Raw genomic sequence first — 15,607 nt, 5'->3', positions numbered from 1 at the left:
ACCCTGAAGCCTTGTGAGTCCCGCTTTGATTCCTGTCTGTGTTTTTCTCCTTCCTTGAACCCTTCGCAGTCTGGCCATTGAGCTCTGTTTACAGCATTTCAGAACTTTTCCAGCACAGAGCTTCACACTCTTCTGTATTCCTCCTGCACAGTTCCAGAAGCCCGTGAATGGCACAGCAGTGATCCCACTTCTGATGCAAGTTTCTGTCCTAAGTTTTATTTCCTGCTGCTTTAGTAAACACTTCAACAATAGCAACGAAAAGAGAAAGGGTTTATTTGACCCCCTGTTGTAGTTCCAGGCTGCTGTTCACCATTGCTGGAAAGTCAAGGTGGCAGGGTCTTGATGTGGGAAGTCTCAGTCATGGTCAAGACACAGAGGAAATGAATGATCTGATGCTCAGTTCATACAGTCCACAATCTCCTGTCTGGTGAATGGTGCCACTCACGGTGAGCAATTTCCCAGTTCAATTAAAATAATTAAGATGACACCTCACACACCTGTGCCAAGGCTAACCTGATCTAGATAACATTTCACAGACATTCCCAGAGGCTAACCTAATTTAGATAATCCCGCCAAAGACACTCTTTGAGGCTAACCTGATCTAGATAATCCCCCACAGGTACTCTTTGAGGCTAACCTGGTCTAGATAACCCCCTCACAGACAAGCCCAGAGGCTAGCCTAATCTAGATAATCTCCAACAGACATGCCTGAGGCTAACCTGATCTAGATGATCCCCCATAGACACTCTTTGAGGCTAACCTGGACTAGATATCCCCTCACAGACAAATCCAGAGGCTAACCTGATCTAGATAATCCCTCACAGACATGCCCCATGCTAACCTGATCTAGATGATCTCCCCTATAGGCATGCCATGAGGGTTTCCAGATCTGGGCAGCCCATCATTGAGACTTTCTATGTGTTTCATGATTGTGTCAAGTTAACAATTAAGACAACACAAGACTCCATTCTAAGCAAACAAACTAGTTTTAAAAAAAGAAAATTCTGAAACGAAAAACACTGTCACAACTAATAATAAAGTACACTTAATCAAGCAGGAAAAAAATGCAAAGTCACGCACAGCTTAAATGGAGCGAGATGCTGGGTGAGGAGCTTACAGCACTGAAGTAGCATGTTTGGGCTCTCACTGCATTTGGTTTCATTTTATTCTTCTTGAACCAAATGGAAGTTTCAAGTCTCCAGTAATATCATGGCTAAATATGGCAATGCGGTTATGGCAAAGGGAATTTTTTCACATGCTAATATGATGAATGTTCTCTTAAACTTTGGAAATATTTTATAATGAATGGCGTTTGAAAGGAGAAGACAGAAGCCACTGCCTTGGACAAGATGTGGAAGTATGTTGGCGCCATGCCTCGCTCTTCCACAGAAACAAAGAAAGGACACTGTTGAGTGGTGGAGCTTGGGCTGCTATGAAGTCAGGGTACAAAGGTTCTTATTCTCCACTTACACTGTGTGTTCTGTGAGTTGTTTTCAATAAACTCACCATCCCACATGTTTACAGACTTCATTTTCTGCTATCCTCCTCCATTTTGAAACACTAAAGCAATTTTGGAACTATTTGGAGGTTTTAAAAACCTCAACAATAACCTCCATTTTAAAATGGAAGGTTTTCGTACAGACCCATTGAGTCAGCACCATGTCTTTCCTAGTTCTGTGATTTGATAAAGACAGAGGAATTTAATTACCTCATGACATTTTAGGTTCTATGTTCCACCTTTAGTGAACTGGCCAGTTATAGGTATCCTTACTACCTTAAATGTACATGAAGAGATTTTTCTCAAGTTGTTATTATTAGCACCCATCTCATCGAAATACACAGGGAAATGAGCCACATGGGTTTTCTCTTCATTTTATGTGAGAGGAAACAAGGGAGCAAGGTTTAGTGAGTTTTCCAGATAACAGAATCAGGACCGACTATCCATCCCACGAGCAAGTTAAACCTATTTTTAGGATGCCTCAATAACATTTGGCTGCTCTGTCAATCTGGAGTTCTAGGATATTGTCTTTTAATATAGCACTGGAGAAAAACCTCATTTCACCAAACCGTTTACCATTTTGCTTGTTTGCTTTTTAATTTTTGTTTTTTGGAGACAGGATCATCTGGCATGTGCTATAATACCCAACATCATTTACCCCTTTGATTCCCATTTTCTTACTTAAAATTCAGCCGAAGGCTCATCAGGTAAAGGTGTTTGCTGCTAGTCCTGATGACCTGAGTTTGATTCCCAGGACTTAAGACGGCGGAACCAACTTCCACACGTTGTTCTTTGACCTCCACACATGTGCAGTGGCAAATGTGCACTCTCACACATGCAGACACATGCAAACACACACATACACACAAAATAAGAAAACACAGCCAAGATTAACAAGTAGTCTAAAAGCTGCCCTACAGATTATGCACATATTAAGTAATATTTAAAAGATTCTTGCTGTGATATTTTGTTTGTGCTTTAACACAGTTTGCCTGAAGATCAGAGTGCAGAGCTACCCACACTAGTTAGCCATAGAGGTTAGGCAGTGGTGGCACATACCTTTAATCCTCAGGAGACGGAGGCAGATGGATATCTGTGAGTTCAAGGCTACTCTGGGCTACACAATATTGAATTAGTCAAAAAGAAAATCAGCCGGGCGGTGGTGGCGCATGCCTTTAATCCCAGCACTCGGGTGGCAGAGGCAGGTGGATCTCTGTGAGTTCGAGACCAGCCTGGTCTACAGAGCTAGCTCCAGGACAGGCTCCAAAGCCACAGAAAAACCCTGTCTCAAAAAACCAAAAAAAAAAAAAAAAAAAAGAAAAAGAAAAAAAAAGAAAATCAGAGCTAAGTGGTGGTAGCTCATAACTTTAATCCCAGCACTAGGGAGGTGGAGACGGGGCTGAGAGAGGAATATAAGGCAGGAGGGGACAGGAGTTCAGTCATTTTCTTAGCTGAGGAGTTAGCCAGGTAAGAGTTGGTTGTGGCTTGTTCCTTTGTCTCTCTGATCTTTCAGCATTTACCCCATTATCTGGCTCCAGGGGTTTTTATTATTAAGGTCTATTAGAATTTGTGCAACAGATTTTATGAGATTTGCTTGTTTCCCCTGCATTCATATGTGACCACATGTGTGTCTGGTGCCGGTGGAGGTCAGAGGAGGGGGTGGATTCCTGGGAACTGGAATTATGTGTGGCTGTCAGGCACTATATGGGAACTGAAGACAGGTCCTCTGTAAGAGCAGCAAGTGCTCTTAACTGCTGAGCCTTCTCTTCTGCCCCTTAAGTAGTTCTGCTCTGTGTTATCTGTTTATGGGGGTGATAACTGTGAGTGGCTGAGAAGGAAGTCCTTTTATTTAACACTGAAATCCCCTATGAATCCACATGATGGCAAACCTCACTGAGGCCCATTCCCCAAACCCTGAGCTGTTGCTTTGAGCACTCCAAAAGTCATCTCTGTCATTCGCAACTGTGTGAGACTGGGGGACTGGAAAGGGAAGACTTACTCAGCAGACACCAGGATTCCAGCTGTGTCCACTGAGTAACTGCCTGTCTGTGGAGCTTCCCGCACGCAGGAAGCTGAGTTCTTTCTAATTACTTGGTTGCTGGGAATGGTAGAGACTTTGGAGACAAAGGATGCCCCCCTGGAATGTCAGGGTTTAACTAGGCTGCACGTAGCCTGACTGAGGTCACTATGACATTCCCAGGCTTATCAAACAGATGGAGTGTTTAGCTCTCCCTACCTTTGAAATCTGACTTACTTCAGAACTTCAAAACTTCAAACCACCAGTTTCTCAACTACGAGGAACTTTGAATGATAGGATTTCTTGTTGAATTGTTTTCTCATGTTGGGTTCCTCTCCTGTGTAGCCAAATTTTCTTCAAGTGTCAGTGAGAATCTTAACGTTAACCTACTAAATGAAATGTCTTTCATTGAGCTGATTTTTCCAGAAAGTCCTTCCTTAAATTACATTTTTGAAGATCTTTTGTATTTCCACACAATTTAAAATTATTATTATTATTCTTTGTTGTTCATTGACTTGCTTTTGTGGAGCTCCAGGCCATCCAAGGCTACATAGTGAGACTCTGTCAGAAAAACAAACAAGAAATAAGCCTGGGTCTTATCCCCAGTACAAGGGGGGGGGGAGGAGAGAGATGGGTAAAAAAACATGTGAACGGCTGAAAGGATCAGCGGGTCAGAGGCACTAACTTCCAAGTCTGACAACTTGTGTTACATTCCAAGAACACATGGTAGAAAGGAAGAATAAATTCCTGAAAGTTGTCCCCTGACCTCCACTGTCCCATGCTATGTGTACCAGGCTGGCTTGGAACTCAGAGCTCCGCTTGCTTCTGCCTAGTGTGTTCAGATTAAAAGTGCGTGCCACCATGTCCAGTAGAACCAGGGTTTTGTGCAAACTAGACAACTGAGCTGTAGCCTCGGGCCATTGCACAACCCATTAAAGTTATTAGTAAAGACTAACAAAATGTCTCAGTGGGTTAAGGTGCTTGCTGCCAAGCCTGAAGTTCTGTGTCTGAGACCCATATATAATGAATGACATCAACCACCTTTCTTTGGCAAGTTGTCTTCTGACCTTCACATATGTGCCATGGTGTGTGAACTTGCATGCACTGATGCCTCCTTCCCTAAGCATGCACATAATAAAAAACAAACCTAAAAAATGTAAAAACAGAATGGTAAAGCCTATACTTGTATTTAAACCACCACAATTAATGAAATACTCACAACTTATAAAGAAAAGTGTTTTTTTTCTTATCATCTCCCCCACTAACTAAAGTCTTAAGTTAATTTGTTTCCCTTTGATCATGCAGTTGTAAGCAATTCTAATGGGAACTAATTCTGAGTTTAAATTTAGCGACTGGGGCTGCATCTTGGGAGTAGAACACTGGATTATAACATACTATGGCCCGAGTTTTATACCCAGTATCACCTAAAAACATTCTCTTCATAACATGAGAAATATGAACTGGTGGTTGGTGTGGGAGGTTCTTCTTTCTATGTGTTGCTTTTATTGGTTAATGAATAAAGAACTCCTTTGAGCCTACAGCAGGGCAGAATTTAGGTAGGTGAGGAAGATGGAACTGAATGCTGGGAGAAAGAAGGGCAGAGTGAGGGAGATGTCATGGAGCTGTCATCAGAAATAGATGTGCTGAAACTTTGCTGGTGGGTCACAACCTTGTAGCAGTGCATAGATTAATGGAGATGGGTTAGATTAAGATGTAAGAGTTAGCCAATGAGAAGCTAGAGCTAATGGGCCAAGCTGTGATGTAATTAATACAGTTTGTGTGATTTTTTTCGAGGCTAAGTGGCTGGGAACCAACAAGCAATCTCCTTACAACATGTGGTTGTTACCCATTGGGCAGAATGTCAGAAGTGAAGGGCGGCCAGTGCTAGTTCTGTGGATATTAGTTGGTTTTGGGACCCTCAGTGATGGTGTCAGTTGGGCCAAGGACAGATGTCCCAAGTCCTCACTCATACTGGATCTGTGCTTTTTCCTTTTTCGGAGACAGGGTGTCTCTATGTAGTCCTGGCCAGCCTTTAATTGACAGGTCTGCCTGCCCCTTCCTCCTGTGTGCTAACATTAAAGGTGTGCACAAGCGTGCCAGACTTGTTGGTAAATGTGAGACACTGAAAGGGAAAGGAGACTGTTGAACCCAAGTATGATGAGAAAGACAAAGTCCACGACTGTCCTATTGAAGCGGGCTGTATTTTAGAGATGAATGGAACAGCCCAGCCATTGTCACCGTAAAGCAGGATTTTAGAGAGCAGCCCTTACTGCCTTTGAGGTCCCTTTTATGAGGGAGAAATAACAGATCATCAGCCATAAGTGTGTTCTCATGGGCAAGAGAATTGGCTGTTAAAGACTGTTAGAGAAACACAATGAAGGAAGACAAGGATATAATCAGGTAAATAGAGTCACATGTTTTGCAGGAAACCTCAGATTTAAGAAAAATTAACTTATATAGAACACAATGGGCTTCTTATTTTTAAGATAAGTTGTTCCCATTTTGGTTCATAAAACTAATTCTAGATTTTTCTATAGTTGATGTTTATGAGATAGTTTAATCTCTCATAACTTTTTTGAGGTTTTATTTATTTTTATTATATGTGTATGTGTTTTTCCCAATGTCTGTGTATATGTTATGTAGTGCCCGTAAAGGTCAGAGGAGGGCGTTGGAACCTCTGGAGCTGGAGGGTGTGGGAGTCAAACCTGGGTCTTCAGTAAGAGCAACTGTTCTTAAGTGCTGAGCAACTTCTACAGTCATAGTTTAATCTTTAAAAAAAAAAAATGAAAAACCCCAAAAGACCCTGAATGTTCACTCATTCAGATTTGATAATCATTTTTAATTTTATTGAAACTTTAATTACATTTACTTATTTATGTGCATGTGTATGTCTCTCTGTGTGTATGTCTCTGTGTGTCTGTATGTGTTGGGGGCAAGGAACCACATTCATGAAGCAATCAATTCTCTCATGTTTCTGGTCGTGATCGATGGCAGCTGCCTTTACCCAGAAGCCATCATTTCTTAGGATCACTCTCTCCTATGGCAATGTTAAGATTTTACCTTAGTGGGTAAACTATCTGTCTGACTTCTGTCAAAAAAAAAACTCTTTCTTTTAGCCAGGCAGTGGTGGTGCACGCCTTTAATCCCAGCACTAGGGAGGCAGAGGCAGGCAGATCTCTGTGAGTTCAAGGCCAACCTAATCTACAAGACCAGGACAGGCTCCAAAACTACATAGAAACCCTGTCTCTAAAAACCAGAACAGCACCCAAGCAGCACTGGTATAACTTCCATCTCATGGGGGAGGTGGAATCTATTTTCAATAAAAGGGGGATGGGACAAAAGGAGTCTGGGATACAAAGTGAGTCACTGTCTGGAATAAAAACCAAAACAACTACAGAGGAAAGATGATACACTTCTATAGCATAGATGATAACAGTTTAGTATAGGCTTTGCAGGGAAACTGAAATAGCCAAGCCATGCTTCAACAATAAATACCTTTGGTGTATAATAGCAGGAAGGGTTGGGTGGAGAAAGGAAATAAATGGTAAGAGTTGACAATAGTCTGGTGAGTGACTAAATAAAGGTGACACATAATCCCTTTAGAGTCTTGATCTTGAGTAGAAAGATGTGTTAGGCACTCCGTAGAAAAGCAGCCACAAGTGTGGAGGCCTAGGTATGCACTTACAGTTAGCGTACTTGTCAAGCATGCAGGAAGTCCTGGGTGCCACACCCAGCACGTCAAACCTGGTGTGGTGTTGCACACCTACAGTCCCATCACTCACGAGTTCAGGGTCCTTCTTGACTTCACCTTCGGTCTGAGTCCAGCATGGGCTACATAAGATCCTGTCTCTTATAGAAACAGAATGGTGATGAAACCAAGAAGAAAACTGCAGTCTCCCACAGACCTTCACTCACTCCTTCAAGTATTTTCCCCAGGGAAGGAGGTGGGTGGTTTATTTTGTCTTTTGAGCAATCCATTTTTAACATTGTAGCAATAGTGAAATCTTTGGGGTTTTTCATTTTTAATTCCTATGGAATTTGTGGTTCCATAGAATTGTGGATAAAATCTGGGCAAGTATTGGGTTTCTGTTGTTGTTATTTTTAGGCAGGAATCTTCTGGAATATCTTCCCAAACACATATCATTCATGGGATTGCAGACTGTTTGGTCTTCCTGAGCAGCCCGCTCCGCTGTTTATTGTTCCTGAAGCCCTCCTGAAGATAGTAATTGAATACCAGATTAAATGTGCTATGCTTACAATGAAAATATTTCATATTCTGGATTTGCTATCATAATAAATAGGGATTTAATAGTTAATGTTTGTTGGGAGTGAGTATTTGTTCTGAACTAGAGACTGTGCTTAGCCAATTTCATATAATATCCACAGAAGTATTGCGTAAAGTCAGCATCTTCCTTTTTTTACAAGAGAAACCTGGAATTTAGTGAAACTAAGTTCCTGTTTACAGAAACACAGCAGTCATTCCCCAGAGTGACATTCACGCTTGCTTGTCTCAATCTGTGACACAAGGAAACGAATCTTCCTAACTCAGGGGTCAGTTTCCTGTTCTGTAACATTTACAGAACAGGACGTCCCATCCATGCTAGAAACAGATGTGTGGACTTGTGTCACCTTTGAGAAAAATGGATGTATACTATGTGATATGGGTGTAGTGACGAAGAGCCGGAATGCTCATCTCTTAATGAGTGAGACCATTCAGACATGGCTGTTGGGGTTTACCTTCTTTGATGTACTGAAAGTCCCTCTGTCCCAACCTAGTATATGACAGATTTGTTTGGTGGCCTTGAGTGGCCTGCGCTTCCTGGTATCTCCTGGGCACTGTCAACAGTGTCAGGGCCACGTGGTCCCTGCTACTTCTGTCTCTGGTGCTGTGTCTCCCTCAGGCTTGCCCACTGCCATTCAGGAACATATCTCAAAGCCTACAGGGAGAGACCATTCCTTGACTCAGTTTTACTTCAGCTCAAACCATATTTATTGAGTGACTAATAATCTCTAAGTTTTCTTCTGGGGTCTCTTGAGGAAGATTTCTCTAAATTATGCAACAACCATTATTTTCTGACTTGTACATAAAATAGAAAGTTGCAGACTAAGCAGGTAGAGACTTTTTTCAAGTGAAAGCCGTAGAAACCACAAGTCCCCATTGTGTTTCCCTTGGAATGTGCCACACCCAGCATGCTTTTCTTATGACTTTTCTCCATAGAACAGGCTGACACTTGTGATTTCAGAGGGAACACTAAAAACATCCCTGAGATGATTAAAACTGAAGCTTGCTTGCTAGGCACCTGGCGTGGCCTGTTCTAAATGTGCAGGGTGTGACGTGGCCTGTCCAGTAGTGTGCAGGGTGACTTATGTTAAATTAAGGCTCCTGTTCCACTACCATGAACATTTCAGCAATTTATCTACAGTGGATTCTTTTTTTAAAAAAAAATATTTATTTATTATGTATACAATGTTATGTCTGTGTGTATGCCTGCAGGCCAGAAGAGGGCACCAGACCTCATTACAGATGGTTGTGAGCCACCATGTGGTTGCTGGGAATTGAACTCAGGACCTTTGGAAGAGCAGACAATGCTCTTAACTGCTGAGCCATCTCTCCAGCCCCTACAGTGGATTCTTTATACTGGAGTCCCTCTCTTTTTTCTCACCCTCCCTCTCCCCTCTGTTTTTCTCTTTCTCTTCCCTTCCATCTTTCACCATGCGTGTGTCATCACAAATGGACTAAGGTAAAAAAATAAGAAAAGAAAGAGGAGCAAATATGTATGTATCCCCAAGGAGCTCTATCCCTCAGAACCCACCCCCAATGAAACACTTCCTCCCACAAGGCCCCACTACATAAACTTGTAAACTTCCACAATCTCCATGAATAGCACCACCAATGGGGGCAGGTTCAAATACAGGAGCCGTGGCAGATGGCATTTCTCATTCAGTGCACAACAGTAAAAAGTGGGAGCTTCTTGCTAGAGCATGGAAGGAGAGAAGGATATAGGTGTCTGAGAGTTCGAGCTCTTAACCAACTTCCATCAATTTCTGCTTCCAACAAGTAAACCCTTACAAGACATTGTGACAGGTGCTGGTAGTCCCGTGGGTGATGGGATTTCCTAACTTTATTACAGTGTTTAAAATGTGCTGGATGAGTTAGGTATAGACATACCTAAGATAAAACGTAAAATAGAGAAAGCATTACAAGAGCCACTGTGCATAAGTCAGTGAAGAAAGGATAAAAGTGTTGAGCTGGGAGAGACAGGGTGAGATTTTGCAGGACATGGAGGAGTCTCAAAGAAGGGACTCTAGAGTATGAATTAAGTCTATGTTTTTTTTTAAAAAATATATTTATTTTTACTTTATATGCATTAGTGTTTTGTCTTCATGTATATCTGTGTGAAAGTGTCAGGTCCCCCGTAAATAGAATTACGGACAGCTGTGAGCTGCCATGTGGGTGTTGGGAATTGAACTGGGATCCTCTGTAAGAGCAGTGTTCTTAACTGTTGAGCCATCTCTCCAGTCCCTAAGTATATATTCTAAGTGGATGAGATAACAGAACTACAAGACAGAAAATGGTTTATTTAAGATGGTGAAATATTTCTGCTGCCAGTGGATTTTGATAGGCATGATTAGGTTTGTCCACAGAAGCTATCCTTTAGAAGTTTTTGGACACAGAAATTTATTTGCCTTGCTGGTCTCTGGCTACGTTTCTCGAGTTCCTGTTCTTACTGACACCTGTGGAGTTCTCCTTGAGGAGGATGGACAGTACCTTCTGAGTGACCACACTGTTCAGAGACTGTAGTGTGACAGGTGCTAGGAATGCTGGCTGGGTTCCCTGCGTTGCAGTTCTGGTCAAGCTCTGATGTTAGCCTGTGTGACCTCGGGGAACAGCCTCATCCTCCCTTTCCTTTCCTTTCCTTTCCTTTCCTTTCCTTTCCTTTCCTTTCCTTTCCTTTCCTTTCCCTTCCCTTCCCTTCCCTTCCCTCCCCTCCCCTCCCCTCCCCTCCCCTCCCCTTCCCTCCCTTTCTCTCCCCTCTCCTTCCCTTCCCTTTCCTGATTTATTTACTCCTTTCTAATTGAAGACGAGGTGTATGAACACGACAGCACATGTGTGGACATCAAAGGACAGCGCTCAGAGTTTGGCTCTCTCCTCCTATGTGTGGACTTCTTTACCCACTGAGCCACCTTGGTGGTCCATGCACACCCTTCCTGTAACTCTGGCTTTTCAAGTGTAAGATGGAAACACTGCTGTCTAATTCTTGTGGCTGATTTGGAGTGAGTGCTTTGGAAGGTACCAGCTGCTGCATCTATTTTGTATAGTCCATAGGGTTAACTGTTCTAGAGAATTTATTCATCAACTCTGATGTAGTTAATTATATCCTTCCTACCTTCATTAGACTGTGCTCTCGGTACAGAAGCATCAATACATCTGCCTTGTTCTGACTTCTCTTGTTTGTTTTTTTGAGACAGAGTCTAATGTGTCCCAGACTGGACCGAAACTTGCTTCATAGCTGAGGCCGATCTCGAACCCCTGATCTTCCTGCCTCCACCTGCCAAGTGATTAGGGTGACAGGGTTGCGCCACCAGGCCTTTCTTTGTTTCTGTCCCTGTGTTCACATTCCTACATACTGCCTGCTCGCCTCACGGGTGGAGTGAAATCTGGGAAGATGGCCCCTTGGTGTTCTGTTCGCACCTCATGCTGGAGAAGCTTTATTTAGGAAGCATGGTTTCTAACCGTGGACTGACAAATTATATGTGCTCCCATAGAAATTTCTTACCTCTGCAGTTAACAAAGTCATAGTAAATCCAATGATACAGATCTGGGAAGATGGCCCTTTGGAGTTCTGTTTGCACATAATCCTAGAGAAACACATTTGGGAAGCATGGTCTCTGACACTGGATGACAGATTATATGTGCTCCCATGCAAACACCTTACCTGTACAGTTAACAACGTTATAGTAAATCCAGTGATGCTTCTAAAATACAGGTAGGTCTTTCCCCCTAAGTCTGTTTTGTGAAAGAGAAGCTATAATTAACATTTACTTGATGCTTTGTACTCCTCTTATGAAATGAGGTCTCAGTGTGTCATTAGTGTTATCTCTTCATGGGTGGTACAGTTATTATTGTCGACGAAAGCCTAATGTCATGTCTTCCAAGTCAGATGCTAATGGGAAGATAGTCCACGCTTAACTCACAGGTAGGCAGGGAGTAAGCAGTGTGCATGCTGCTGAAGCATGTTGACTATCAGTGACATCACTCACTACAAATGAATGCAGCCTCTGCTCTCCTGCCTCTAGTGTAACTACTTTGGCTCCAGCTGGAACGGGTTCTCTGGTTGCCTTTAGACCCCTGTATCTGGGCTAGATCCTCTGGATGACATGGTTCATATTCTCTCTTTTTGTTGGGCAAAAAACATGACAAAAAATGATGTGGGGATTTATGCAGAGGATAGTCAAGGTACTGTACATTAAAGGTCAGTGGGGGTGGGGGTGTGCTGAAGAAGCTGACTAGGTGCTGAGGTTGGGAAATTTTTGTCTCTTAGCAGAGTCCTTGCTAAGAGCAGGCTATATAGACCCAGCAAGGAAGGGAACAGAGCTGGAGGACTCCAGTATAAATTTGATGAGGGAACCATCTTAGTCCCAGAGATTGGGTCAAATAATCGGTTTAACATTGGTTTATAAATCATGCAAGAGCTGATGAGAAGCCAAGGACAATGGCACGGGATTTTGAACCTACGTAATGTGCTGGCTTTGTGGGAGCCTAGCCAGTTTGGATGTTCACCTTCCTAGGAATGGACGGAGAGGGGAGGATCTAGGACTTACCACAGGGCAGGGAACCCTGACTGCTCTTTGGACTGGAGAGGGAGGGGGAGAGGAGTGGGGGGAGGGGGAGAAGGGTGGGAGGAGGGGGAGGGAAATGGGAGGCTGGGAGGAGGTGGAAACTTGTTTTTGTTTTTCTCCTTTTCTCAATAAAAAAAATGGAAAAAATAAGTTAAGGATTCATAACTAAAAATAAAATAAATCATGCAAGAATATTATTAAATAGAATACATAAGTCATCTAATCTGAGAAAAATACTATATATTTTCTTACTGTAAACATCTGTGGAGATTCGGCAGTAAAAAGTCAGCATGGCTCTGAGGGATGAGAACATTACCGTTTTGCTGATGTACTGTGAAGTTTGTTTTTAATTTCATTTGACACATTTGAGTGGAGTTTAAGGACCTGCCACTGCTGTTATAAATCCTTTGCAGATATTAATTCATTTAATTCTGAAAATGAGTCATTGTTATTCTGTTTTTGTGTAAAATAGCAGGAATCCAAGAGACAGGAGTTTAGCAAGTAGTGCAATGCTACGTTTACAAGCAAGTCGAGGGGCTTGACTTTCAATCCAGCAGCCAGGCTCAGAACTAGAAATCATTTTCTTGGGCTGCATCCAAGGTTGCTGCTCCCCAAGGATTTGCAACTTTTGTAGGGACGGGGCATGGATGGTGCTTTATTTTTCACCCCAGAAATAAAGAATTTCTTTTCTGACGTTAGATTCTGATTCTTGTTTGGATTGAAGTCTGGATGGGAGTGCATTTACTTGGTCTTTTTGTGAACAGCCTCTTGGGTCATCTTTCCTCTTCGGCGTCTAAGCCAGTACTCCATGGGGGAAAGCACCATCCTACTTTCTCAGAGTGTGCAGGGAGCTCTTCCTAACCACCATTCAGCCTCTCCCCAACCCCACATTCCTTCTGTTTTCACATAAGTGGCCATTCCTTGATCCAGGCTTCCAGATCATTTACTGGCCCCACTCTCTCCTTGAAGGGTCAAAGGCCCTGTAAGCAGGGCAGTTCCAGACTTTAAAGCATGTAGTTATCAAATTTTGCTTCAATTTGCCAAACTCTTATTTTAAAACTGTCTTTCCCGGGATTTCCTGTGGCTCTTTTCCTCATGGTGGTTCTCTTCACTGCAGATCTATCCATGGCTGTCCAGAAGTTCTCCCAGTCTTTGCAAGACTTCCAGTTTGAATGTATCGGAGATGCGGAAACCGATGACGAAATCAGTATTGGTGAGTACTGTAGCCCACGAGCTTGACCACAGGTAGTGATCTCATTGGAATCACATAGGTATCACACATATCTAAATAATAAACACCTACAATAGCCTCTGGCTTTAATAAAACTGAAGGTATGATTTTGGGTTTCTGTAAAAATATTACAAATTGTTTCTAAATTGACTGGCTTTCTTCATTGGGAAATTACTTAACTCATTCCAACTCAGATCAGCTCTTTGGGAAAATACAGATAACAGTCTTTGTGGGCCTTCAAATACAGACTGGGCGTGTACTCAATATATCTAGTAGAGGATTTAAGCGATACTCTTTTTTCTCTAGTTAATAGTTAATTCTTTCCTAACACTAGGATTTGTTTTAAAAGGAAACAGTCCACATTTAGTCATGATGTGTTGAACTAATGTTCTAACAGATTATGATTCAACAAGTTTCAGGCCGGAAGTATTTTTCATTTGTGGAAAATTTTTGAGACCGTGTCTCATGTATCCCAGATTTCCCTCAACTACTAAGTAGCAAAGGTGACTTAAATTTCCAGTCTTCCTGCAGTTTATACCTTTTGGGTAGTCCAAGCGAATGTGTGTGCCTAGTTTGTATGTTACTGGGATGAAACCCAGGGCTTCAGTGCATGCAAGGCAAGCTGCTGCTTACTTAGTAAGCTATATGCTTAGGAGTGTGAGCTTCTCTGAGAGGGGAGTGTAAATATGGCTGCTGTCTGGATTTGTGGGTTACAAAATGTGCCACTTGTGCCTACTGGGGAGTCTGAAGGAAGTGGGAAGAGCCCTGCTTGCTACGTGAGCATCAGACATGTTCCCTTCCTCTGTCATCCTTGAGAAGAGTGGGAAAGATCACGGCTGCTCAGCTGCCACTGTCATCTGGATCTGTAGTGCCATGTTGCTTGTCCCAGTGTTGGACACTGGAGACCCTAGCCTAGGTCTTCCGTGTGCTTAGCAGATGCTGTTCTGCTTTCTTGACATTTACATTGTAAACATATATGGCTTCCAACACAGCCAGATAAAACCTAAATTATATTGCTAAGATAGTAAGACATCAGCATCATTATTTAGAAAAATAATACTCAAGTAATCATGTTATTTTTTACTTAGTTATAAAGTAAAACTCTGTGCAGGTAAAAGTCAGGCCCCTTTTTGTAAGTATGAGCATTTGATGTGGACTTACCTCTGGAGTCAGTCTTTTGGAGATATGACTTAAGAAGCTTTCATTTTTTTCTGTGTGCTGCATATAAAATGAAGCAGATAATTGGTATTCTCTTTGCAGAAGATTATGCAAATATTTCTGTGTTTTTATAAGTCATCATTTTTAATAGTTTGGTGAATTTATTCCATCAGGTTCATGCACATGAATTTATGGAAATCATAAAGCAGCGTCGGGAGCATATCCAGGTTGTTCCAGATTGATCTCTCACCTACGACTGCTAAGAATGCAGGCACCAGCTATCTGTAGCGTCTCTAACTGTCTAGTGAGCTTTTGATGTAGTTTCTCTTGAAGTCACACTTGAAGAATGTGGGAGTTGCAGAGCAGGGGCTTTAGCCATGGTGCTCTGCCGCCTTCCAAGAGGGCCGTAGGTAATTTCCCAGGCTTGTGGGGAACTTGACTCTTTCCAGCTTAATTAAAGGAGCATTGTGATGTTCTGCTTGCTTGTAGATTGTATTTGAAAGGTGTGCAGTATTGACCAGTGGGTGAAGGCTTACTGTAAGCTGCCAATGCTTAACTGCATTCTAATGTTTAAGGGCTTTGTGGGATGAGAGAGTAGATTAGAGATGAGGTGGTGGGTAATTAAGGGGTAAGTGTTGTTTGCTAATTTTACATCAAGAGATATAATAGTCAGGGTTCTCTAGAGTCACAGAACTATATATAAACACTATACTATATATACACACATAAATATACATATCTATAGTTTTGTGTTTATACACACACACACATATATCACAACACTATACATAACTCTAAGGGACTTTATTGGAATGACTTACAGGCTTGTAGTCCATCTAATCCAATAGTGGCTAGCTGTGAA

At 42.3% G+C, this 15,607-nt stretch overlaps 1 protein-coding gene across 1 annotated transcript in view; it reads left to right on the top strand.

The window, feature by feature from the left end:
- Arhgap42 (Rho GTPase activating protein 42) overlaps window positions 1–15,607 on the top strand; it is a 216,713-nt gene that overhangs the window by 40,195 nt on the left and 160,911 nt on the right. Inside the window, exon 2 of the mRNA XM_041657183.1 lies at window positions 13,474–13,569. Within this exon, the coding sequence (XP_041513117.1) occupies window positions 13,474–13,569 (96 nt within the window). The remainder of the gene's footprint in view (window positions 1–13,473; window positions 13,570–15,607) is intronic.

Source organism: Microtus oregoni, unplaced genomic scaffold (genome assembly GCF_018167655.1).
Source record: "Microtus oregoni isolate MIOR12 unplaced genomic scaffold, Mior012 000008F_ref0000371, whole genome shotgun sequence".
NCBI lineage: Eukaryota > Metazoa > Chordata > Mammalia > Rodentia > Cricetidae > Microtus > Microtus oregoni.
The sequence above is the reverse complement of the archived record's forward strand: the minus strand, read 5'-3'. Positions and strand labels throughout refer to the sequence as shown.